This window comes from Pseudorca crassidens, chromosome 19 (genome assembly GCF_039906515.1).
Source record: "Pseudorca crassidens isolate mPseCra1 chromosome 19, mPseCra1.hap1, whole genome shotgun sequence".
Classification (NCBI taxonomy): Eukaryota; Metazoa; Chordata; class Mammalia; order Artiodactyla; family Delphinidae; genus Pseudorca; species Pseudorca crassidens.
Window position 1 is genome coordinate 5,864,449 of NC_090314.1, and position 27,365 is coordinate 5,891,813.

The 27,365-nt window shown below is 45.4% G+C and overlaps 1 protein-coding gene across 1 annotated transcript; it reads left to right on the top strand.

Moving 5' to 3' along the window:
• Nucleotides 1-713: 713 nt before the first annotated feature.
• Nucleotides 714-26,860, top strand: TEKT3 (tektin 3). The gene is made up of 7 exons (XM_067714373.1): nt 714-1,308; nt 4,090-4,173; nt 8,842-8,912; nt 12,274-12,417; nt 14,814-15,036; nt 18,385-18,539; nt 26,397-26,860. Exons 1-7 carry the CDS (start codon nt 730-732, stop codon nt 26,611-26,613), a joined length of 1,473 nt encoding a protein of 490 aa, XP_067570474.1. The 5' UTR covers nt 714-729; the 3' UTR covers nt 26,614-26,860.
• Nucleotides 26,861-27,365: the final 505 nt, after the last annotated feature.

The window sequence follows — 27,365 nt, forward strand, 5'->3', positions numbered from 1 at the left end:
CTAAGTATTCCAAATACTTAGCATCGTCTTACTTAATGCTCAGGGGCTGCCATAGCATGTCTGTCTATACCGGAGTTGCTTAGAGGTGGCAAGTTGCCAGGAAAAGGGGATCTAGGTACTTCCTTGAGTTATGTTGGCTTATCTGCCACACTGGTGTTACTCTGATCGTGTGTTTATTTAGGAAGACTGGGGGGTTGGGGTGGGCGGTGGATGCCGCTCAGCAACCCCTTGCGGCTAATACTGCTTATAACAAACCAAAGTAGCAATTACTACTATTATTCCCAATTTAGAGATGAGGACAGAGAGCTTAAGTCATTTGCACCAGGTCTCACAGCTAGTAAATAGCAGAGCCGAGATCTGAATCCCAATCTGTTAGAAAGCATAGTCCAGGCTCTTCATTTGAATCTGTTACGAGACGGTGTTACTTCTCATGATTGAAAAAATATGTCAAAACTTCAAAAGGCCAACCCACAAAAATGTAATTTGAATACAATCCAGAGACAGAGATGAAAAATAAATGCAGAATATGTTATCACAAGTAAAGGTGGTTATCAAATTAAAACAAATATCTAATGTGCTAGACAACACTGCTGCTTATAGTAAGTCAGATGGACCCTTTTATCTGTGAGTTTTCACCAAAGGTTATTTATGTGACTGTCTATTTTTGCTTCCGCCCCTTCCCCCCCCCCCTTTTAAGCAGGAGAGATTTACAAATAGTGCTTGAGCATCATGGAGCTTCTAGGTTCTACTTTGGCGGCACCTTATGCCCACCCTAGACCAACACCAGCCAACTTCCTACCAGCCATCAGTGCCATGGCCTCAAGCTATAGGAACTGCTTCCCGCACTGCAATCTGACCCACAGTCTGAGCCTGCCTTGGAGACCAAGCACGTACTACAAAGCAGCCTCCAACTCACCAGCCTTGGACCCGTGCTGCACCAGATCTCAGAGGGTGTCCGAGAGCACCACGCTTCCCTGTGTTTCCAACAGAACCACACTCTTCACCAGATATACCCCAGATGATTGGTACAGGTCCAACTTAACCAACTTTCAAGAATCCAACACCTCCCGACACAATTCAGAGAGACTAAGGGTAGATACATCTCGCTTGATTCAAGACAAATATCAACAAACGAGAAAAACCCAGGCAGACTCCACCCACAATCTGGGAGAACGAGTCAACGACATAGGATTTTGGAAATCTGAAATCATTCATGAGTTGGATGCAATGATTGGAGAGACAAATGAACTCACCGATGTTAAGAAAAAACTGGAGAGGGCTTTGATGGAGACAGAAGCCCCTCTTCAGGTAACTATAAGACCTTATTAAAAGGACAGTGCATTTTTATGATTATAACCCTGTCGTTGAAATTTTGAGGTTATCTGTCTATTGAATTATATTTCGCTTCCCCTGTAGAAGCCAAGCCCTTGTCAATAAATCTGTACCGGGTTTCAGTGACGATAAAACCATTGCCATTTTTCTCACATTATACCGAACAACCATTTAAGTAGAAAGAATTCTGGAATTCCCTGGCGGTCCAGCGGTTAGGACTCAGTGCTTTCACTGCTGAGGACGCAGGTTCAATCCCTGGTTGGGGAACTAAGATCCCGCAAGCCCAGTGGTACAGCCAAGAAAGAAAAAAAAGTAGAGAGAATTCTGCATGCAAAGCAAAGGAGGCTAATTAAAGCGACGCTCTTAAGACGCACGGTATTTTATGGTGAAAATGCCATCTTCCCATCTCTTAAATAGGCTGCTTGGTTATTGCTGTCCCTGGATTAACATAAACGTTGTTTGAGAGGGAAAAAACTGTTCTTTTAGTCTGTGTCATGAAATGCCTTCTGCATGTATGTTATGAGTCCACTTCAGGCACGGTGAAACGATCAAATTAGAGCTTCTTGGGAATGGAATGAGTTTGGTTAAATAGAGAAATGGGATAGAAGTTAAGCCAGTTTTGGTCCTAGAGGCAGCCTTTCAGCTGGTTGCTGGCCTCTGACCAGGCTTCTGAATGGAGATCAAATTACCTTTAATCCTCTGAGTGTGCGATGGGCCCCCTGACCCCATTCTATCCACCACCGTTGGGAGAAGACATTCTGTATGTGAAGATGTCCAAATGATGCAGATTATTTTAGAAGTTGTGTATATGTGAATGGGCAAAGCGAACACTCTTTTTCTCCATGTTTGTGTGAGATTAGAGAATCGAAGAGCTAGAAGTCTAGTTGTTTGGGGGGTTTGCTGGAGACCCCTGCACACCGTAGCTTCTTACTGCACCCCTCCTCCCCACTAAACACGAGTGCACACAAATACACACGACCACAGAAATCCTGAGAAAGGTCGACAGGACACTAATGATATTCTTTTAAAAGAACTCATCATGGGATCAGAAGCCCTTCCATACTTTCTCTGAGCTCTGGATCATTTTGAGGATTCCTGGTCTATTCTACAATACATCCCATCCCACCCCACCCACCACTTACTTTAATGAACACTTAAAATGACAGCCACTTACCTTTTACTTAATTTCCAGAGGAGATTCAGTTTCTTCCCTTGACACTCCTTTCAGTGATGACTGCTTTCAATGAGATGGGCATAATTTAAATACTTTTCTGCAGTTTTTGTCCAGATATCTTGTGTGTTTAAACATTTACAATCAACACGGTATCAGAAGATCCCAATTAAAATGAGAATTAGTCCCATGAACAGATACAGCTCAAAAGAGGAAATACTGATGATCAACTGTATATAAGACAAAAATATTAAAACTCAATAGCAAAAATGCAAACTAAGTCAATGAAGTAACCGTCTTTGGCTTACCAAATTTGCAAAAATGAAAACCGATAATGTGTAGGGTTGGCAAAAGTGCAGAAGACGGACACTTCAGATATTGCTAGTAGACTATGGATGAGCAGAAACTTCCTGGAAAGCAATTTCGTAATACACATTAAAATAATCAGAGTTCCCTTCAACCCCTTAGTTCATCTTCTAGTCAGTGTACATTAGACTATTAAAAAATTAGAGATTCACTCCAAGATTTTGTTCAATGACATCATATCCAGATTACAGTGTACATACTATTATGCTTTTTAAACATTTAACATTATAGTCATCCCATGTCATGAAATACTTACTCTTTGAAAAAAGTATTTTAACATTTACATAATGTTATTTCATGCATAATTTAGTTGTTGGCTATCTAAGCTGCTTTCCATTGGAGTCATTAATGTACTTTGTCTCATAGACTATTTCAAGTCTACTATTTAACATCAATCCTAAAAAGAATAAAATTATGAGGGCACTGTAACTTCTGTTTAAAACAAACAAAACTGATAGGAGTATGGATAACTCATTTTTGACTTCTCTCTACTTTTTCTCTTTAATGGATAAAGCATATTATTATTATTATTATTATTTGTGGTACGCGGGCCTCTCACTGTCGTGATCTCTCCCGTTGCGGAGCACAGGCTCCGGACACGCAGGCTCAGCGGCCATGGCTCACGGGCCCAGCCGCTCCGCGGCATGTGGGATCCTCCCGGACCGGAGCACGAACCCGTGTCCCCTGCATCGGCAGGCGGACGCTCAACCACTGCACCACCAGGGGAGCCCCGCATATTACTTTTATAATTAGGAAAACAATAAATGGTACTTTAACAATAATCACCTGGATTTTTGGCCACACAAATATTTTGAGGTCTTTAAATAATCATTTGTTTCTTCTTCACTCTTCTCAGTAGAAAACATTTGGAAATAAGATCTTGAAGACTGTGATTTGGGTTATTGAACTATTTCTCTAGAAGGAATTGATGTCACATAGTTTTCTCAGATGCTGATTTGTGGGGATTAAGTAGATGCCATCTGCTTCAGTTTGTCAACTTTCCAAATTAGGAATTTTTTTCAAACTCTTTACCTTTTCACTAGCAGCAGGGATTCACTTCGTTGTCACACTGAGTTTCTTGTTTGATTTCCAGGAAAATGCCTTGAAAAGTTGGTATTGGGAGCATCTATTGCCTTGTTTTAGAAACAGGTTATTAGAAGTGCTAGTCACTGATTTTAGTCAGGTTGTATTAGTGTTTTTCATTATTTGTGTATCTGTAGGTAGCCCGGGAATGTCTGTTTCATCGAGAGAAGAGAATGGGAATCGATCTAGTTCATGATGAAGTGGAAAAAGAGTTGCTGACGGTAAATATGGGGCAAACCCTTCAATAACAAGAAACCTCATTGCAAATGTGCGTTTAATGTATAGAAACAAAAAATGATGTTATGTAAAGACACAGTAAGGAGTTATAGTATCAGATATTTATGGTATTTAGAAAAGATACATTTTATTTTATTTTTTATTGAAGTATAGTTGATTTACAATGTTGTGTTAGTTTCTGGTGTACAGCAAAGTGATTCAGTTATACATATATATATGTATATTCTTTTGCATATTCTTTTCCATTATGGTTTATTACAAGATACTGAATATAGTTTCCTGTGCTATACAGTAGGACTTTGTTGTTTATGTTATTTTTTAGAAAAGATATATTTTTGGGGGGTTATGAAAGTAATAGATATTTATTGAGAGAATTTGAAAAATGCAGTAAAGATAAAAATCACCTAAGTTCAATTAGACAGAAATGACTATTAATGTTAGAGTATTTCAGTCTTTTTAATAATCATACTTAGGTAGATACCACCCAACTTAAAGACACACAGACATATCTTCCAGGTTAGAATTATAGTGTATCTATGCGTTTGAATAGTGCTTTTTTTGTTGGATAAATGCCCAATGATGTTTATTCTTAAATGTAGACGTGGAAAGGCAGTGTTGTGTTTTTTAGAAGACAATGTTTTAGAGCACTTTTAGGTTCACAGCCAAATTGAGGGGAAGGTCCAGAGGTTTCTTCCCATGTGGCCCCTGCCTCCACACATGCATCGTATTGATAACTGTATGCATTTCTGATTATTTCCTCAGGATACATTTCCAAAACTGTAATCCACGCATCAAAGGGTATATGCATTTGGACAGCTTTTGATCAGCCATCCGGGAGCTTACCTCCTAGGCTCTCTCCCACAAGATCTCTGCCATTTCTTAAGATTTCAGCCCTTAGGTACCTGGGACCCTTCCCAGTCTCTCTTTTTTTTTTAGCCTGGATACTCTATTAAGCGTTCGTTCTGCTTCCCCAAGTGCCAGACATATGTACGTTGGTAACTCATTTTTTGGTTCACATTCATAAAGCTTAAAAGTGAACTTTTCTTTGACCCTGATGCCTTCTGCCTTCCCCTTCCTATTGATGGTACTGTTACTGGTTCTATGACTCCATCCCAAGAGGGTTCTGCTCTGAGACAGTATTGAATAGAACCTGATACCAGCATGCAAAGAATGTCTGGGTGGATTCTCACCACCAGTAGCAAGAAACGCCTTCCCCGTCTGGGATTTCCGCCTCTAAATGGCTTGTAGGACCCCAGCCCCCTCACAACCAGCCGGGTGATGGGTCAACTTCAAGTGATTCAGGAGCAAACACTGAGAGTGCACATCTTTAAGGAAACACCGCTGCTTCCCAAACTCAGGGATGAGTGAGAATTTGAGAATGTCGTCATCAAAACACACTGTCTATAGAAATGGGGTGCTTGCTCCTATCGATGACATTTGCCATTATCCAGATTCCATTTGGACTTATAGTTTGATTTTTAAAGTGTGATTTCAGTAGCCTATTCTACCTGTTAAGAGTGTGATAGTTTACCCACTTACCCCAAACTTAAAAAGGCTCAGTTAAGCCTTTAAGTTTGTATGTATCTGTGGATACGTAGAACCACAGGAAGCAGGGTCTGGGTTTAACAGTGAGGTCCCAGAAATGATCGTATATCCACAGTTCAGGGTATAGCCGAGAGTTAGCACACATCCATGTGTGTGGTCAGAACTCGGAGTTCTTGTGACCTGGCCAGTATTTCTCAGCAAAGAAGAGGGTGGAGGCCACGTCGCACATGAGGATTAAGTTCTAGATCATACTTTATGATCCATGTCGCATTATAAGTCCTACCCTTTAGTGAGAGCTTCCATCTGCAAGGCACATAATTATCTACCCCACAACCTAGAAAGGCAGGTGTTATTACCCTTTGTTTATAACTCGCCTTTGCTCCCAGCATTTGCAAAGGCAGCATTGGATCTGGGCTATCTGATGCCAGAGCACGTCTTTAACCACTGTTTCACCCAAGACACAGGGGGTGAGGCAACGGGGGCGGGTGGTTTGCTCGAGGTGAGGGCACGCCAAAGGCTGTGAAGCCTCTATTCTACCTCCGCGCTCCGCCACCCCATCCCAAGACCACAGCTCCCAAGAGGAGAACCGTAAGAGATGCTTTGCAAAGGTTTCGCCTGCTCAGATAGTAGGATTAATTCAAGGTTCTTCAAATGCTTGGATGTGATTCCTTGTTCTCTTTCCATCTCAAGCCACAGTGTATTCATTTTGGCCACTGAGACTCTGAGAAACTCAGAGGAGTCACTGCCACCCTTTTATTCTCGGGGTCTATTTTTCGTCCCCAAGTTCAGGATCCAGAAGGGGTGGCATCACTTGCCAGGCGCCTAGTGTGTGGTTCTTGGGTTTTCTGCCATGACCTTCACTTCCCTGGGTGTCAGGTGGCAGCTGTCGGTCTGACGACATCTGGGCTCTTCTCACACTTCTGCCCTCTGTCTGTACCCACCACCTTCCGGCAAAATTTCTTCTCACGGGCGGTTGAGGGAATAAGGCCCTTGCCCTGCAGTCACTTCATGGAGGCGTTTCCAGACCAGCCCCATGTGTGAGTGCAGACTAGTAGGTAAGTTAGCGTTGGGGACAGTTACAAAAGTCTTTGGTTTCAGGCATTCCCTATTCCAAGGAAGCCTTCTGCTTCCAACCACGATGTTCACCATATGACATTATTTAAATTCAAGTATAAAAAGTAGTGTTGAAGGGATTTTTTTATAGCAAGAGTCTCATTAAACGTAATTTTTTCCACTGAAAGTTCCAGGAATTCCCTCTGTGTGAATAGTGTACACATAGCATAAAAGCTCACTGGGATTTTGGGTTTTAAGTGATATTTTCTAAGCAGTATTCCATGTATCCTTTGCCAACACCTCCATGAAATGGCTACACACACACACACACACACACACACACACACACACACACACACACACACACACACACACACACACACACCCCCAAGCCATAGAGAAAGATGAAGACCAGACAACCAAAAATATCAAAGACAGGCACCACCTACAATGAGAATGTGTGAGAAATCCTTGCTGCCTGTAAAGGCAGGGGGACTTGCTAACATGTCATGGGAATTGCGTTTTTCATTTACTCCAGTCATTCAGAGTATCAAAGAATCAGGCAGGAGGGTTATCACTGAAATAAACTCTAGGCATAATATTTTTACGACAACCAATTAAACAATAAAAGAATAAGAAGGCGATATAGTTGAGTAATAATTAACATTGGAGTGAAGAGGCCTCTAAAATCACATGAACAAAGGCGGAAACCCAAAGGGAACATTTGATCGTTTGATGTCATAGAAACCAGAAATGTCTGTAGATCAGAGACACCACACACAAAATATAAAGGCAAGAGCTAAACTGGTAAAAAAAATATATATATGTGTGTCCTATAATGGGAAAGGGTTGAATTTTAAATACAAGAATATTTATAAATAAGAAAAACATAACAGAAAAGGTAGACAAGCACATGAACAGGTGGTTCACAAGAGAAGAAAGTCAAATCATGAGCAAATACCCAGTCATAATAGTAACCTGCACATCTGAACAAGTGTGCTTTTACTGGGGGGTGGTCTTTCATGTTGGCAAAGATTGAGAGGAGTCATAGTGTCTACTGGGTGTGTGAGGTGAGGAAGCTCACACTCATTTATTGTTGTAAATGGGTACAACTCTTCTGAAGGGCAATTTGGTTGTACTTGTCAAAACCTTGAAAAAAGGCATCCCCTTTGGTGGTGTCTAAATATTTTTGAGCTTGTTCATCACAGTATAGCTTTATGTCATGGGAAAGTGTTCAAGTTTCATGTTCAGTGTTCAATATGATGGTATGATCACTTTTCACTTGAAAAAGTGGTAGCGATCGTTATGTGCACTTTTTAAATGTCTTCTAGGTGCTATTTTGGGTTCCTAAATTTTGTAATGTGAATATGAATTTCAGAGGGAAGTAACTATTTATTTGAAAAATCTCTGCTATACGTGTAACAATATGTACATCCCAGCAGCATCAAAGTGCCATGTGCGTGGTCAAGCAGAGTGGCATGGGTAGTGCAGATTTTATACGAGTATAGCAGCTGGGCTGCAGGGCAGAGGCAGGACAAGGGGAGACCTGGCCTCCTAGGGTGGAGGTTGGCCTCCGTTTGGAGCAAAAAACTGGGTCTTTTGGAGGTCACATGCACTGCCTGAGAGAACTGCCTTTTAGGCTGTCCTTTTCCCTTCCAGATTCACTTTTCTTGGAAGAATACTTAGTATAGAAGAAGCCGTGCATTAAATTCAACCTTGGGTATCACCAGAATTTGATTGATTGATTGATTGACTGATTCAATTAAAGACCAGAGATAAAAAATAAAACTCCTAAAATTTTACCCGTGTCCCAACTTGTTCCATAATATATTTCCCTAAAGCCCTGTGAAGGGTGAATCTCAGTCTTATGTTAAGACAGCAATATCACGGGGGCGTGTAGGTAAATAAGTGGGTATAGAATTCTTTTCTTGTTTTACTTCACGATTTTCCCAGAAACAAAGTTTTCTATCATCAGTGTTTTGTTACGTTGTCGACTCTGAACGTTATGTTCAATATCAAAACATTAATGTGGCTTTTTTTTTTCACTTGAGTAGGAGGTTGATATTATTCTGTGTTGTCAAGAAAGGATGAAGCTGCATTTGGACAAGGCCATTGCCCAGCTGGCGTAAGAGCTTTTATCTCTCTATATAGTTGAAACTCTATCATGAAACTGTACCTCCACGCTTCCCAATCAGATTTCTCTTAGCTTCTTATGTAAGGATTTCTTATACATGGACACACATCCGCATGCACATACACGTTTTTATTTAGAAGGTAAAATGAGTACTTGGGGTACTTACTTTAAACTTTTATTTAAAGAAATAAGTTTTGCAATGCTTCAGAAAGGATTTTTATCCAGCCTTGAAGTGTGGCTAAGGTTACTTTTAACTCAAAAGACTTTTATTCTTTGATAAGAGATAGACTTGTACACGTGCAGCCCGACAGCTGGAAAAGCGATGAACTGTGGCACACTTTTTTATTTACTCTCCACTTCTCCTTAAAAACTCAGCCTTCTCCTCCGGTTTCTCGGCCACCCTGGTACATGGTCCTTGGTGCTGTGATTACACCACTGCATTCACTGCATCCATTGCACTGTAATTGTTCACCCATCCTACTCTCTAGCAGAATACAAATTCTTCTTCTCGGCAATAGTAGACAGTAGGCGCTTAATATTTATAGTGGGGGTTGGCGGCAAAGAATAATAATCAAAGGAGGGTTTGAAGCAATGATAACAGCTGTCAGCATAGAAAAAATATTGGCCAAGCCTGTCGCCTTATAGGACTAGAAAGGTCAACGTTCATTTGGTGACGGCCATGGAAAGAAGTAGTGTTGACTATGTCACACAGAGGAAATGATGATTCTGCCTGTACTGATGTTGTCAGGGGTAGCGTGTGATGTAGCCAAAGGAATAGTGGTTCTAAAGGTGGTGGTTCTTTTCGCTCAGTCTGCTGACCATCAGGATTGATGCTATGAAGGTCGGTGAGATTCAGATGGCTGAGTTCTCTCTCAAGCTGTCATTGGAAGGTCTCCTTAATTCAGAAATTGGTGAGGATAGCTGAGGATTGGCTAAGGATGCTCTAACATGGTTACTGGGCTCGGTCCAGCAAAGGTGATGGGAGGAAGGTTTTCAGCTCCACTTGTCTTGAAGGAACAATTAAGGAAGGAACATGAGATGGGCTTGGATCTCAGCTGAGAATGGAATCTCATTAGAAACCAACATGGAGGCCTAGATCTCTCCCATCTTGGGCTCTAAGATGGTGCATGGATAGAAGGCCTTCCTAAGGAGGCTCTGAGGTCAGGTCAGAGGAGGTCAAGGGTGTCAGCCCAAGAGAGGAAGCCTGGGGAGCATCATGGTCCCAGACCACAGATGAGAAAGGCCTAAGAATCCCAGAGTTTCAACCCAGTAACCTGAACTCGGAAGCAGCAGGGATGCAGCTTCCTCTCCTTTCCTCCTCTGCACACACACGCTGATTTAGAATTCACCAAACGCAGATGACCTGTGTACTGCTACCCTCATTTCCACTTTACAAACAACAAAACAAAGAGCTTTGACAGGTCAAGTGACTTACCTGAAGGCACAGGCCAATTTAAGGAGGATCAGCCCTTCAGTTGCACACAGGCTTTCCTGGGTGGTCCCTCTATGCCAGGGCCTTTTTCGGGCCCCGGGAGTAGAGAAATGTCTAGGATCATCCAGTTCTCTGGCTTTTTCACATGCTCTCTGTATGCGATTGCCCAATTTTTATTTCTAGCCCAGACCTTTCTCCCCACTTCCAACAACCCACTTGGTACCTCCGCTTGGATGTTTAATGGACACTCAAACGTAAAGCAAAGCCTGCTGTCTTCTCCCCCAGCCCTCCATCCCACCCATAGATTTGCTCACCTCTGCTGATGGAATCCTGCTATCCCAATGGCTCAACTTTGGCTTTTTTTTTTTGCTCCAGAGCCTGTGCTCTTTATTTATTTATTTTTTAACATCTTTATTGGAGTATAATTGCTTTACAATGTTCTGTTAGTTTCTGCTGTATAACAAAATGAATCAGCTCTATGCATACGTATATCCCCATATCCCCTCCCTCTTGCGTCTCCCTCCCTCCCACCCTCCCTATCCCACCCCTCCAGGCGGTCACAAAGCACCGAGCTGATCTCCCCGTGCTATGCGGCTGCTTCCCACTAGCCATCCATTTTACGTTTGGTCGTGGGTATAAGTCCTGGTTCCATCTCTAAAGCATCTGCAGAATCTGAGCATTTCTCACCTCCTTCACTGCCACCCCGTTGGTCCAGGCCACCACCATCTCTCACCTGGGTAGCCTCACCGGTCTGCTCATGGGGTCTCTCTGTCCCCTGCAGTCCGTTCTTAACCCCACACCAGAATGATCCTTTAAGATTGTAAGTCGGTGGTCTCTCACTCCACTCAGAGGAAAACCTGACATATTCCAATGGGCAGCAAGGTCTGGTTCTCCCTCTGCAAGTCTTGGTATCACCTGCTTGAGGAGAGTCCTACCCTGGCCATCCTATTTAGAATCATCGCTCACACTCCTGGCCCCCCTTTTCCTGCTTTGTTTTCTGCATTGTTCTGCTTACAAACCACAGGATTTGCTTATTCCTTATGGGGACTGCCTGTCACCCCCCGTAGGATGTGAGCTCCTCTAGGGAGGTGACGTGTGCTTCGTCCGTGATGCATCCTGGCACAGAGTAGGCACTCTGTAATGATATGTGGAATGAACTATGCCACAAGTCAGGGCGTGGCTCACCTGTCACCCACGCCTGCCCCACCGGCCTGTCTCTTTGGGACTGAGCTGCCTGCCGGGTCCTCTCTCTGCATGGCAGGGCAGGAGTGCCAGGCATCTCAGAGCTCACCAAGTCCTCTTCCTTCCCAGGAGGGTTCTGGCGGGAGCGGGAGGCCGGGGGCTGCCAATTCCTGGCCTCTTTCCACACGCTGACTCCTGCAGGGGAGGTCCATTTTGACCCTCGGTTTCTACCTCCAGGCCTGGCACAACTGCAAAGTGAGGTCATTTACAGCTGGAGGGAGGCTGGCTGTGAATACCTCCTAACTTCTCAGGGAATTGCACTCTAGGAATGGAGGAGAGAGGGGTTAGGACGTAGCTGAGGAAAAGGAAGAAGGAAAGGGAGGCACAGATGTGGACAGATTGCTCCAAACCAGTGTCCTGTCTGCAGCAGTTTGGGTACTAGGAAGATGGGCCCCAGCCTGGGGGAACTCCAGATACCAATTTCTGTGTGTCTGCACGTCTCATGCCCATGGAAGGGACAGTGTGGGCAGGGCTCTCATCGCCCATATGTAGGGACAGCTCCAGGGGAAGCTGCTTTTAATGGAGAAGTTGGACATCGTGGGAAGGAGGAGAGACCCAGAGAGCAGTCATGGGTGTGCGTGGGGGGTGGAGGTGGGTCCCCACCCGGAAGGGCCGTCATGCTTCCTCCTGTGACGTTGTTCCCTTAGCCTGAAGCTCTGTCTCCCCTCTGTGTTTTAGAGCCAACAGAGCTTCCCAGCACGAGCTGGAGAAGGACCTGAGTGACAAGCAGGCGGCTTGCCGCATCGACGATAAATGCCACCACCTGCGAAACACGTCGGACGGCGTCAGCTACTTCTGCGGAGTGGAGCGGGTGAATGCCATGTGAGTAGGGCGCGTGCCGCCTCTGTGATTTCCATGTCACTTAATTCATTCTCTCTCCTTTCAAAAGGATGCAGCACACAGGTAAATCGGAGATCCTGGGAGGATGCGGAAAGGTAAGAGGCACCTGCGATGGACAGGTCGTCAGTAAGCACAGGGTTCTGCAGACACTTGCATCCTGCTGTAATCTTTTGTAGAAGAATATTCATTGTTTATATTTCTAACTGTGAAAATAGCACCTGCTTGAGGCACAAGAACCTAGAAAACACAGTTTAGCACAAAGAAAATAAAATGTTACCAATGTATTGGATGCCCTGGACGTGGGCCCGGGGTGGGAAGTACAAGCTGAAAAACAGCTGAATGTTGAATAATTTATTTCCACTCTTTCTTACACCTGCCCCGTCCGTGGTTTCTTTGCCAGGCCCCTGGATACGATCTTGGGTTCATGCTCTTTTCTCTATGAGAGGGCCTGTCTTTCCGCATCTTGATAACCCTGCTATCTTTCTTTACCATCTTATAAAAATGGTCCTGTCGCTTTCACATCTCTTTGGAAAATAGTGGCATAGAACATTAAAAAAAATCAACTTGATTGAGGTGAAATTCACCTATGCTAAAATGCATTTGGCGTTAGTGTACATTTTGATGAGTTTTAACGAATTTCTATGCCTATGTAACTGTAACCATATCCACACTCATGGCCCCTCCCCCTTTTAAAGGGACTCCCTTTAAAGCTCCCTTTAGGGCTGGTCACCCCAAAGCAGACCCCCTCTTAGCTCTTCTGTAATAGGAGCAGCAACGGGTACCAACTTTGTCATTCAGATTCTTCAGGTGTGAATCAGATTCAGACCCTCGGTCCTAAGTGGTCCCCATGAAGTGCCTCTTACTTAATTTGAGGAGAGCAGGAAGCATCTTCCTTTTCTCCTTCTGGGGTGGACGTGGAGGGGCGGGTGGGCTGGGATCAAACCACACACACTCTGACCACTTGGTCCTCCATAAAGGGCCTCATCTATTTCCAGCATGAACTCTTTGCCGTCTCTTGTAGGGTGTCAGGGTATGGAACAGATAGGATGTTATTTTTGGTCATCATGGCCTGAGCTAAAACCCTAATCGACAGTAAGAGTCTCATTTGACATCCTATTACACCATCAAGCAAAGAAACCACACAGAGAGGCCCAATATTAACAATTTACCGTCAGTCCTTCCAGTATTCTTCCACTCGTGTAGATATCGATTTATATTTTTAAAGATTGGTATTACGCATGTGCTGTTTGTATAGCCTGTCTGATTTTTCACTTCAGGATATGTCAAATACATTGTTTGTGAAAATATTCTTTTACAGCGTGAGTTTGCATGCTGTATGGATTACTTTTTAAAAGGTACCATCATTTACTCAAATTTTTCTTTACTTTGGGACATTTTAGCGTGTTTCCAGTGTTTCAGGAATTGGAATAAACACTGCTAAAAATGAATCTCCTTACATGTACATCTTTGGGTTATTTCCTTAGGATCAATTTCTGAAGTGGATCGATACAGAGATTAGCATGACCCTTGCGCAGTGATGGTGTGCCAGTTCAGGAAGCATTCTGTATTTTCAGTCCGGGGATATAAAGTACAGCATGGTGACTGGTTAACAATACTCTATTGCATAGTTGAAAATTGCTACGACAGTAGATCTTAAAAATTCTCATTCAAGAAAAAAGGTTTGTAACTGTGTGTGATGGTGGATGTTGTCAGCTAGGCTTCCTGTGGTGACCATTTTGCAATGTACCCATAAATCAAATCATTATGTTGCACACCTGAGACTGATATAATGTTATAGTAGATTTCAATAAATTAGATTTCAATTAGATTTCAATAAAAACACTTTCTAAAGTGGAATTTCTGAGGTATGCGCGTTTGCTCTCCGGCATGGCCGTACCCATTCAACTTTCCTACCTGCAGGATGAGAGAATCTTTTTCTAAACATGCTCACCAGAAAATTATCATTCTCTTCATTCTTTGTTATTCTGACAAAGCGTTGTTAATATGTTGTTGTTTTCATTAGTACCACTTTGATTAGTCCTGAGGTTGAATATTTTTTTGTAACGCTTATGGGGCCGGTGAGACACATTTCTAATGAATGGACGTACTCGTACCCTTCGCCGATCTCCTCCCCCGTCCCTGCACATTGGCAGAGGACTTAATCTATGCTGCGGATTTACAGAGAGAAAGCACTCAAACAAGGAACAATTAAGAAAATTTTAAAAGAAGCTTTGCTCTGGTGTTTACACTTCATGCAGTAAAACCAGGATCAAGTGATTTGGGGTTTTTTTCTTTCTCCGGACGAGCGGTTGTCTACAGAAAATCTAGGCTGATTCATCATCGTTTCCATTGTCTGGGTCTATTTCTTTTTTCTTCAGGGTCTCAGTGCCCGAGTCCTGGGCCAAATTTACCCACGACAATATTCTTCGCTCCCAGAGCGAGCGAGCTGCTTCTGCGAAACTAAGAGACGACATCCAGAACCTCCTGGTGGTGACAGCCAACGAGATGTGGAATCAGTTCAACAAAGTGAACCTGGCTTTCACCAGCCGCATTGCTGAGACTGCAGATGCTAAAAATAAGATTCAGATTCACCTCGCAAAGGTAAGCCAAGCACTGGGAGGCCCCCGCAGCTGACCTGGATAGGTAGAGCAGGGGGCCCTGGGACCACAGATCTCCACCGTAAGGCACATGACTTCCTGGCCATACAGACTAAGAAAAATGAAAACTGGTACAGAGTGCACCATTTATGTTAGCCAGGTAGCTAGGTGTCAACATGAAATTGGAATCCAACGTGAATTGGAAATGGGAACACAAAGAATGCACTATGTCATGAAAGGTTCCTAGTATTTAATAGAAACAAAAATATTACTATTAACGTTCAATGAATCACCGTATGTAACTAGGAAGTGAATTTATTATTAGAACATATGGGAGGGATGTTTTCTGTTAAATTATTTCGGGCCTTTTTTTCTGGAATACAAAACCAAATACAGGCGACTATTAAGTGCTTCAAAATGTTTCTGATATTGAACTTTTTAAAGTGTTTTAAGTATAAGTGTTTTATGAGGACAATAAGATGAAAGATTTAGGCAGAATTCATGGGTTTCAAGATAAACAAGGTGCTCTTGCTTTTTTTAGTATCGGTCTTGGAGTCCTTGTTATTTCTGTGGGTTATGCTGCATATAGTTTTCTGGTTTTGTTTCTTAATTTAATTTTTATTTTATACTGGGGTATAGTTGATTTATAATGTTGTGTTAGTTTCGGGTGTAGTGGTTCAGTTATCCGTATATATATTCTTTTTATTCTTTATATATATTTATTATATATTATATATATAATAAATATATATATTATTACTATTTATATACATTCTTTTTCAGATTCTTTTCCAATACAGGTTATTGCAGAATATTGAGTAGTTTCACTTCTCTTTTTAAGAACCTTACCATGTTGGCTCTGTTGCTCTCAGGAGATATTATCCTATCGAGGGCACTGTGTTTTCCCAGGCTGCAGTAATTTACCTTTCCTTCTCATGGTGTCTTCTTTGGGCGATGCACATTTGTTGGGTCAGACAGCTTCTACATCCAGCGAAGGGAAGAGAGAAGGATAAAATGTAGTTTTTGCCCCAGGAAGCTTATATTTGTGGAGAAGGTGCGCGTAACATGAAAAGCGCGTGCACAATGAAAAACAATAGAACATGACAGATCACCGTTGCCAAACAGCCAACACAGAAATTGTTCTGGGAGTTTGGAGGAAGAAGCGAGCATTCAGGTGGGGCAGCATCATGAACAAAGCCTCGGGAGGTATAGCCAATCAGACGTTGAGTCAGGTCCGTAAAGAGACCCTCTGGCTGGCGCAGACGGTGTGTGTCCCTAGAGAGACAAGCTTGGAAAGGCAGGTGGAGCCAGGCCGTGGAAGTCATTGATGGGCAGGCGTCCCCTGGGCAGTGAGGGGCCACCTAAAGGCCTTTTATCGATAGAAGGCTGACACGATGGGGTCCCTTTGCTCAACAAAGTTTTGTTTACTACTGTATTAGTTTGCTCTGGCTGCCATAACAAAGCCCAACAGACTGGGTGGCTTAAACAACGGAAATTTATTTTCTCCCAGTCCTGGAGGCTGAAGTCTGAGATCAGGTTATCCGTGGGGTTGCTTTCTCCGGAGGCCTCTCTCCTAGGCTTGTAGACGGGCGCCTTCTCCCACACCATCATGTGCTCTCTTCCCTCCATGCCTGTCTGTCTCCTAATCTCTCTTTATAAGGACACCAGTCAGACTGGATTAGGACCAACACTAATGACCTCATTAAAGAACTTCATTAGCTGTTTAGAGGTTCTACCTTCAAATACAATCACATTCCGGGATCTGGGGGTTAGGACTTCAACATATGGATTTGGGGGGGTTGAGGAGGATAGAATTCAACTCATAACAGCTACATTCAAGGTGCTGTGCCAGGGGCTTTGGGGTGTACACAGATGACGACTCACTGACCCTGCCATCTTGTGTCTTGTGTGGACAAGACACGTACGTAGAAAATGATAAGTTCCATCAGAAAAGTGCAGAAAGAACCCTTTGGAGCTACAGATAAAAGGTTCAGTTTGTTTAGCAGGAAGAGCAGTTATTTCCAGTGGTGAGAGATGGGGGTGGCTTCGTGGAGCGGGAAGCCCTTGAGGGTGACCTTGGTGATAGAACAGTGTAATGATTTTCAGCAGGTGGTTGAAAGCTTGGAAGAGAGGGCAAAGCTTAACTGACAGGTGAAAGAGTTCCTGGCTTTCACAAATGCTGAAGCTGTGTGGTTACAGGAGGTCTCTGCAGGGAGAAAGGAGGTAGCAGAGAAGGGGTCAAGGGCAGCACCTTGCACTGGAGTGAGGAGAAGGGGTTAGAGACAAAATCAGGGGTTAGGATAGCAGTTGACCAGAGAAGTAAGCAAGGCGAGGGTTTCAAGGGGAGGGACACTCCGGAGAGGCCTCATCATTGACTTTGAGTGCGTGGTCTCACCAGAGCAACCAGGGCCAGAGACTGGATACGGGGGCCGCTGTGAGGTTAGGTGGGTGGCAAGTGGAGGGAGTAGGCGAGGCCACTGCTGAGTCCATGTGGCTGTGAACTTGAGGAGAGGCTGGGAAGGTACCAGCCAGAGAGGACCCAGGGGGATTGGATGAGAGCGTGGTGGGGAAGGCATGAGGGTTCAAAGGAATTTGGGTGATGGTTGGGGGGCATCTCCAAGCCACAGGAAAGCGGCTGAAGAAGAGGGGACTAATGGGGGGGTGTGGAGACCCGGGGGGGGCAGAGGTCAAGGTCGTAGGCGAAGGAGAAGGCAGGGTTTTCAGAGCACAAGAAGGGGGCTTGCTTGTCAGAAGAGGAAGACGAACCAGGGAGGGATTCAGGTTTAGGTAACCGGGGGACTTCTTTAAGGAGAGAAGAACATAAAATTGGGGTTACCAGATTATGAGCTCCTCCCTTGCAAGTGAGACACCCCAAAGCTTGACCTCGATTTGCCTCAAGGCAAATCCTCTCCTAGCAGGAAAACCTCTCTGAGATTAGTGAGGAGAGGCAGCGGGACGATAAAGAAGCAAGGATGCAGCGACGTGGGAGGGAAGCGGGGACCCTCGAAGCTGCTGGCCTCCCTTTTCTCGGAGTCACGTGCAAATATGTATCAGTAAATATCTAACAGCCGGTGATCTGAGGGAAAAGGAGAAAGCGAGCTCGGATTTGCGGCATTCGCCCATTTCTGTGGCCTAAGTCCTCGCACGCTGAGTCGGGAGGAGATGCTCTCCAAAGGGTGGGAGCAGGTGCCGCACCTCCCACCGCGGGTCCCGGGATGGGGCTGGTGGGAGGAGGCCCTCAGACAATCCTCCTTCCCGTGAGGGGGAGGCCCGGCCACCGATGCACGGGTCGGAGAGCAGGTTGTTGAGGGCCCGGCACCAAAGCCCCGGGCGTTTGCTTCTCCTGGTACAGACCCTGCAGGAGATTTTCCAGACGGAGATGACCATCGAATCCATCAAGAAAGCCATCGAGGACAAGTGCGCCTTCCTGAAGGTGGCTCAGACCAGGCTGGATGAGCGTACGCGGAGGCCCAACATAGAGCTCTGCAGAGACACGGCTCAGCTGCGGTAAGCGAGGAAGAGGCGACGGGGGAAGAACCAGGAGGGGGTCACGGTGATGGGGAGGGGGGCGCCCTCAGGGCCAGCTCGGGCTCCTCTGGGGAAACCCCCAGGCTGCCGGCAGCTCTGAGCTCCTGCGGCTCGTCCACCAGCACACGGGGATGTAGAGCGGCCTAGTGATGGTCACGGTGCCAGAGCCTCCTTTAAAGTGTCAGTAACGGGGTTCGTGTTTAACAGCCCGGAGTTTCGGTTTGGGATGATGAAGAGTTCTCGAGATGGAAGGTGGTGATGGTTGCCAAGTTTGTGAATGTACTTAATGCCAGGGACTTAAGAGCTGAGATGGTAAATTTTGTGTTGTGTCTATTTTACCGCGACTAAAACAAAAAGGAAATGACATCAACACTACACACAAGAATAGTGGTAACACTTAGCCTCATCCAGGGGGTGGAGGTGGCGTTGGGCTCCTTTGCACCTCCCTGGAGTGTCCCGAGTTTCCAGATCCCCTGTCTCGGAAACAGTACAGAGGTTGGCCGCTGTGTGTGTCCGAGTGCCCCTGACTCATCGGAAAAGGGACTTTGGGTACCACCTCCCCCCACCCCGTCTGCTTGCTCTCACCGTCGCTCTCATCCGCTTCTTTGGGTGCTTCATTCCTGCTCTCGTCGTTAAGAGCATCCTCAGGACCCCCTAATCCCGATGGCTCATTTCAGCTCATTTCAGTTTGTTCTGTTCTTGACAGAAATTGAAAGCAGCTGGTCAGCATCAAGCATCCCCCACGTGTACACGGTGGGAGGGATCTGACACTACACTTCATCTTCTGGACACTAGGTGTATTTTCTCCTTCTTCTTTTTAACTTGGAAGATTCCTTTCAGGATGGGCTTGAATGGAATTGGCCGCCCTCCCACCCCCATTCTGGCTTCGTTTCCAGTTTCTCAGTACCTGCCTATCTGCCTCTTTCTGGATTGCATCACTGCTGTGCTTAGGTCTTGAAACACTTTGTGCAGAAGCAAATGAAATGTATAGCAACTGGAGGGACGAAGCGGCAGCGCTTGAACTGGAGCAGTGGGAGAGACCACTAGCCTTGTAGTCTGCCTGGTGCACGACTGAATTCCCTTATATCCTAGGGACAAAGCGACTTGGAGCTCTTACCCAGGGAACAAGCGGTGGGGTGAGGCTGTGAAGGAAATTTCGGGTGGTCTTTGTGAGGCCAAGAATGAGAAAGATGCTGATAAAGGTGGTGACGGTGACAATCACAATAGCTGTTGCCATTTATTGATCTTATTCTGTGCCGGGCACTGTCCTGCACACTTTACCTTATGCATCCTCTTCAATTTACAAGTAAGTAAATGGAGGCAGAAGCGGGCTGAGTGACGGTGACCCAGCTGGCAACTGCTGGGAGGAAGGAGAGACATAGTTAGAATCCTTGCCCATCTCCCTGCTGAGCTCCGTTCAAACAAAGCAGCAATTTGCCTCTGCTTCCCCATGTTTCATCGTATGGGGCCTTTGCCACCCCGCCGTCCTGTACCTAAGCTCATCCGGCCTTCTCAATGCCCACATGGGATGGGTCAGCAAAGCAGGTGCTGTATCCTCATCTCACTCTCACAGAGGATAAAACAGAGGGTCACAGAGGAGACGTTACTGCAAAACACCCTCCATGGGCAGCACGCGTGTTGTCTGTGTTGGATGCTAAGAGGTGTGCTCTAGAATAGATTCAAATGGCCTTCGTCTCCCACAGTAGCTGTGTTTCTCCTAGTGGAGCTGTCGTCTGGGCCCTCACCATGGAGGAGGTCACCCAGGCCACATGTTTCTCTAAGTGGGTTCCACAGGACCCCTACTCACACACAGCCCATCACTGAGGTGAAGCGGCCCGCCACTCTGGAGGCAACCAGGCTGAAGTATCTATTTATTACAGGAACCTGGTAGTGGGATCACACCCATTTGGCCAGTTAGATTAGATCATGAATTGTGGTTTTATGCAAATATTATTGGGAGAAGCTGAGCTGAAGTTTCATGCTCCGACAATTTCTGCGGAGTCATCAAAAGTAGTGACGGGGGACTTCCCTGGTGGCACAGTGGTTAAGAATATGCCTGCCAATGCAGGGGACACGGGTTCGAGCCCTGGCCCGGGAAGATCCCACATGCCGCGGAGCAACTAAGCCTGTGCGCCACAACTACTGAGCCTGCGTTCTAGAGCCCACGAGCCACAGCTACTGAGCCTGTGAGCCACAACTACTGAAGCCCGCGTGCCCAGAGCCCATGCTCCGCAACAAGAGAAGCCACCGCAATGAGAAGCCTGCGCACCACAACAGAGAGTAGCCCCCACTCGCTGCAACTAGAGAAAGCCCGCGAGCAGCAACGAAGACCCAACGCAGCCAAAAATAAATAAATTTATCAAAAGAAAAAAAAAAAAGTAGAGCCGGGAAGAGACAAATTGTCCGGGCTGCCATCAGACCAACACAGGGTTGCTTTTCAGAAGGGTTTTGAGTCGTGGTCGAATTTGACTTTGCAGTTATCAGACAATGAGGCATTCACAGCTGCTTCTGAGAAGCTGAATGATTTTTCCTCTTTTCTCCCCCTTCACGGCTAAACAGAATTTGCTTTTCCTTTACTTCCTGTCGACCCTGCAGTGTGTCTATTTCCTCTGCTCCTTTACTGACTTCAGGACAAAACCTACTTTTGTTTCCGTAAAGATTTCTTGTTAAAATATCGCTGCCAAAAATATGGTCCTAGAGGAACAGCAGTGGAATTTAGGATTGTTATTGAGGGAGGAGGGGATTATTTTTCTTACTCAACTCATCATTCTGAAAGCAGCCCTTTGGCTGTCTAGATGAAGAAAACACAAGGACCATAAACTCAGGGGAGTGAGGACAGAGAAAAAGTGCTGTTTCCATTTCAAGACTTTGATTTGCATTGGAACTTTTTCTAAATGGGTGCTTTCAAGAACAATTCTAAACATTCTTGGCATCCTTGAGGGCAGGCCAGACCAGGCTCTGCTTTACTTAATCTTGATATTTTTTTTTCAGACGACGGTAGTTTTGTTTGTATTTGAATGCAAACTGTTTTTTCGGTTCTGTAATTTCCCCCAAAATGAGTGGTTTCAGCAGAACGGCTGTCTGCCATCTGCCAAGAATAAGGAAACTGAGAGTGGAACGTGGCCTTGAAAGGGGAGGAGAAACGTATTTCTAACGGCGAAAGTTGAGGGAGGTGTAGTATCTCTGAGCTGCCTTCACACAGCGATGGGAAAACCAGGATGTTAGCTGCCTGCATTCTAAGTATCTGGAATTGCTTTTTTAAAAAACTGGTATTTTAATGTGTCCTTTTTCAGAAGAGCCCTGACAGATAAATTTTCCACTAGACTAACGTTTGGCTGTCAGGAGTGAAGACTCGCACGTCACCCTGCTCCGTCCCTACCTTTGGGTTCAGAGTTCCTTTTGAAGCGGTGAAAACAGCTCAGGGAAGGCTGGGAGACGAGAAGCAGGCCAGTGTGATTATAAACCACTCACCCTCATAAATCCCGTCACCAGCCGTGTCCGACAGCCTCTCTGAAGATCTGTTTCTTTGCTAGTGGTATTGTGTACCCTGGGATCTTCAAAAAAGAAACGTACTTTTAAAATCCAGCCTGACCTAAACAACAACAAAATATGCCTTTAGCTCAGTTCTCAGATGCTGTGTTTACAGATCTCAGGCCAGAGGAAACTTCCACACTTAAGTTTAATTCCTTCCCTCCCCCACTAGAAGTAAGAAGACAGTTCAGGCTCTAAGATGAAAGGAGATGCACGGTGTGGGTGTGTTTTCACGGCTTGTCGTTGCATCCATGAGCCTTTTGGGGGTGCTCTGCGGTGCTCCCCACCTCGGGCTGGCTGCAGGTGGCTCCCTCTGGCCTGTGCTCCCTCTTCATCACCTGGGGTCTGCTCCTCGTTCCTGGGAGACGCTTGACTTGGACTTCCGGGCAGCTTCCTACCTCCCATCATGGGCTGCATCTCCTAGGAGACAGAAGTTGGTCCCCATCCATCAAGCATTTTCTGTGCCCCTGTCAACTGCAGGAGGGGCTGTGGATGTCACTTTCCCGGACCTGATGGCCGGCAGGGAGACGTAGCACACAGGCCACGACAAGCACCCCGAGGGCCACAGAAGGGCTAGCGCTCTTGGAACACACGACATCGACATCGGGCAGCGAACTAGTCCCAGGGCTGAGGGGGGGACTTCCCTAAGAAGGGTCTGTCCAGCCGGGCTTTGAGGATGGCGTAAATTAGCGGGATGAAGAATGGAATAAGAGCATCGTGGGCTGAGGGGACGGCAAGGGGGAGACCCTGAGGTCAGACACGGAGCAGGGACATTCAAGGACTTGCCTGCATAATGGAGAGGAAGGGCGCAGGGGCACGGGGAGACAGGTACCGCAGATTTTTACATTTTTACGTAGGGGTGTGAGGAAGAGGGTGGGGTCAGGGATGATCAGAAGACCTTCGGTTCCAGCATCCGCAAGGATGACGTCAGCATGGCCTGAGATGGGGCAGGCAGGTGGCCTGGGGTGCTGGTGATTCATCTGCTCTGTACCCCACCTTGGCGTGGGTGGGCCCCTTGCGGGCATACCCACCAGGGAGGGTGTGTCCAGAACGTGGGCCTGCAGGGCGGTCCTGGGGAGTCTCCAGACCCCCTTCATTTGTCCGCTGTGGCCTCGGATGGAGATGTGATGTTTGCCCCGTCGCGGTGTCGGTCCAGCCGAGGCACTTCAGGTAACCTCTCTGAGTTCAAGGCCAAAGAGAGTTCAAGTCCCTCAAAACTGTGTTTCCTTTTTGGAAACTATTTATTGTTTTCTTTCTGGCTTTAAGAGCTGTATCTGTTCGTGATAGAAAATCAGAAAATGAAATAAAAAATAAAAATCACCGTCAATTCTCCTTGCCGTTGAGGGATAACCGTGGTTGCCACCAGGCACGTTAACAAAATTGTGATCACGCTGCATGTAGAGTTCTCTATCCTGACTTTTTCAACCAACATTGTATTCTGAGTCTCCTTCCCCAAGGCAAAAACAAATTCTTGTTTAAAAAGTATTGCCTGCATAGTATTCCATCGTCTGACTACGGTGTCCGTTATCATCAGGATCTTGTTTCCTCTTGTTCTCTCATAATAATACTCAGTACAGGATAACACAATGAAGGCATTGTTCCTTTATCGTTTTCTGTCAAACTTTTCACTTTGTTTAAATTCACAAGTAAGAGAGAGACACGCTCTGATTTTAAAACAAATTCAAACAGTACAGATCCATATGGAGTAAAAAACAAGAGCCTCTTTTCTTCCCTCTCCTCTCCCCCCCACCAGCACCCCCCCCCCACAACCTCAACCAGCAGCTGCTGATTTGGTGCATAATACATTTACAATTTGTCCTTTACGAAAAGCAGGGGGCGGAGGGTTTTGAGTAGAGACGTTGTGGCTTTGGTGCCGTCTTAAATGAATATTCTGTGAGAGCTAATTTTGGGCCTGACACTATTTTGGTTCTTGTGGTAGGGTTGCCAGATTTTGCAAATTAGCGACCAAGTAAATATGAATCTCAGATAAACGACGAATAATTTTTTAGTATTAGTATATCCCCAATACCGCAAGGCATCTTTACACAGAAAACACTTATGGTAAGTAAAAATACTTGTAGTGAATACTATTCAGCCTTAAAAAGAAAGGAAATTCTGACACGTGCTACCACATGGATGAACCTTGAGGACATTATGCTGAGTGAAACAAACCAGTCACAGAAGGACAAATACTGGACGATGCCACTTGTATGAAGTACCTAGTGTGGTCAGATTCATAGAGACAGAAAGAAGAACGGTGGTTGCCAGGGGATGGGGGTCGCGGGGCGGAATAGGGGTTAGTGTCGAAAGGGGACAGAGCTGCCATTTTGCAAGATGAAAAGAGTTCTGTGGGTGGAGGGTGGTGATGGCCGTGCGACTGCCCATGATGCCACCAAACTGCACACTTAAAAATGGCTCCGATGGTAAATTTTATGTTGTTTCTATTTTACCGCAGTGAAAAAAATACTTGGACTAAAAACATACGTGTTTATCTGAAATTCAAATTTAACTGGGCCCCCTGTGTATTATCTGGGAGGCCTGCGCTGTGGGGATGACAAATAGAAATGAGATGGTCTCACCCAGAGGGTCCAGGGCCAAGGCCAACTTCCCAGGTCTCTGCTTCTGGGAGCTGAGTGGGCGGGGCAGGAAATGGGACCCAGTTCCTTATTATGGCCACCGAGACTCCTGATTTCCTTCTTAGCTTCCTGGATAACTGTGAGTGGTGTATAAACACATGTAGGCCGTCTGCCTGTGGGGAGGGCAGTTCATCAATCCCTGGGGCTCAATTTCCTTGTCTGTAGAGCAAGGAAGCTGGGCTTGTTGACCTCTGCCATTTATCTTCCAGTGGCAAAGTCTGTGAAGCTATAAAATGGTCTTGGTATAATGATTTCCACATGGTCTGGGTATTTTTCTACGATCGTGAAATCCTTTTCCGCCTGCAGCGACGTCCACACCCCTATTTGTTCACTGTCACTATTCTCTTTATATTATGGTACATTTTAGTTAATTTCATGCACACACCCACCCTCCCCCCACCCAACCAGTCTGCTGATAAATGAACATCCCCAACAAAGCAAACTTTAGCTCTGAATCACTGGGCAAAATTTGATGAATTTGGAGTTGGTGGTTTCAACTGAGATAAGTTATTATCCTTACTATTGTCTTTTATAACCTGTTTAGTATTCTTTCTCTTGATTGACCACATGGTCCCACCCCTTGGATATTATTGGCCAAATCAGAGGGTAAAGGAGTCCTTGCTTAATTGCTCTCTGGGAGGAGAAAGAGTTTCTAAATATAAACACAACAGAAGAAATCACAAAGAAAAAGAAAGATTTAGCTAACTAAAAATTGAAATCTTATGTGTAACGAAATATAAGCTAAATTAAAAGGTAAAAAACAAATTAGAGAAAACATTTGCCACAAGCTTAACAGACCAAAAAAAAAAAAAATGTAATATGCCTAAAACTTAAAGAACTTTTTGCCAAAGTTTAAGATAATTAGTAATACCCCAGTAGAAAAATGAGCAAAAGACAGGAAGAGGCAATTCACGGAAAAATTGCAAAATGCCCAATAGACATTTAGGAAAGTTTCACTAATAATCAAAGAAATGAAAATGATATCAGTTAAAATAATTTGAGGAGGAAATGCTAGATTTTTTACATGAAATGATGCCTTTTTTCCTTTCTGTCTTGACAAATGTGTCATGTTTTTCATCATCAGCACAATCAGAACGGCAGCTTGTTTCATGGTTTACGTAGCTGATTTCATGAATTATCATTTTCATGTCCCATTAGGTTTTTGACGTTTCGATATTTACTCTGGAACCTTGGGGCATTGCTGGGGGGAGGGGCATTATCACTGGAGGAGTGCCCATTAACTAACCCCTCCCCCACCGTAGTTAACAGGTTGGGCTGAATTCTAAACGCTGAATAAAGCTGGGTGTTCCCCTCTTCCTCACTATATAAACAGCTTTCAATGATAAAGCAAATGCATGAAGATTGAGCTGTTAACATTTTCCCCATCTTTACTATTAAAAAAAATCAAATGTTTAAAAGTTTACCTTTTAAAATATTACAAGGTTTAGTATTCGCGTGTATGCGCAATGCATGTATGAAAACTTGCTGGTGTCCCCCGAATATCCTTGGTGTGCCTTTTGGATCGTCCTGTTTGCTTTGCGGCTTTGCAGCGTGAAGTAGCTCTGAGGTTGATGTGACCGGTGGGAATTCAGTAACCGCGCTCGGCGCCGGCGAAGCTGATAACCAGCGTGACTTCTGCTAACCTAACAGGTGCCTCTTCCCCACGCAGCCTGGTTAACGAGGTGTACGAGGTGGACGACACCATCCAGACCCTGCAGCAGCGCCTGAGGGACGCGCAGGACACCCTGCAGTCGCTGGTCCACACCAAGGCCACCCTGGAGCACGACCTGGCGGTCAAAGCCAACTCCCTGTACATCGACCAGGAGAAGTGCATGAGCATGCGCAGGAGCTTCCCCAGCACCCGGCGGCTGGTGGGCTTCTGCTAGGGCCCCCTCCCCTGGACTAGGTGTGATGCTCCCCAGGTAAGGCGGAACCAGGGCGCCGCGCGCGCACGCACTTACACGAGGGCCAATCTATATTCACTTATTAAAGGATCGTATTTATAGACATGTGCCGCGGTCCTGTCTCGTAAAACCTTTCGTTTGCCTCCAAACCTTAGTTGCCGACGATTTACTAGGCCTCTGGGCCAGAGAAAAACAATCGATGTAATAGACAAGGTAAGAACCCTTATTTGTATTACTCTTGTATTCTCTGTGTAACATGAATGGGCTGGAAAGGAGCAATGTATTCTTTTCTGAGGCCGTGGAGGCAGGTGTCCCAGCAGGTGGGTTCTGAGAGAACCGGAGAGGTCTCTGGAAGGTAGTAGTCGGGGATAGTTTGAGCAAAATCGAAGGTGGAAAAATAGAGTGCATTTGGACACTAGTAAGTAGACCAGTTTGGCTGTGATTCATAACGTAGGGTGTGTATGAAGAAACAGGATGGCTGAGACCCCTGGAAAGTTGCGGGGGGTGGGTTCAAGGGTAGGGGGAGTGATGGACAGCTCTGTGCAGGGACATGGCCTTGTGAAAGCAATGACCGGGTAAGGAAAGTTTGAATTAGAGATGGCCGTGGAAACCAAGAGGGGAGAAGCACAAAGCATGTTACAACAAATCAGCAGGACTCGCTAACCTCACAGGCGAGTGAGCCCTGAGGGCCCAGGGTGACAAAAAGTTGCTGACTTTGGGTGGGCCGAAAAATG

What these genes read in the sequence shown, in the direction of transcription:
- TEKT3 (XM_067714373.1), top strand. Translation starts at nt 730, where the DNA reads ATGGAGCTTCTAGGTTCTACTTTGGCGGCACCTTATGCCCACCCTAGA. An exon ending in AGACAGAAGCCCCTCTTCAG is followed by an intron (nt 1,309 to 4,089) that starts GTAACTATAAGA and finishes GTGTATCTGTAG; the next exon opens with GTAGCCCGGGAATGTCTGTT. An exon ending in GTGGAGCGGGTGAATGCCAT is followed by an intron (nt 12,418 to 14,813) that starts GTGAGTAGGGCG and finishes TTTTTTCTTCAG; the next exon opens with GGTCTCAGTGCCCGAGTCCT.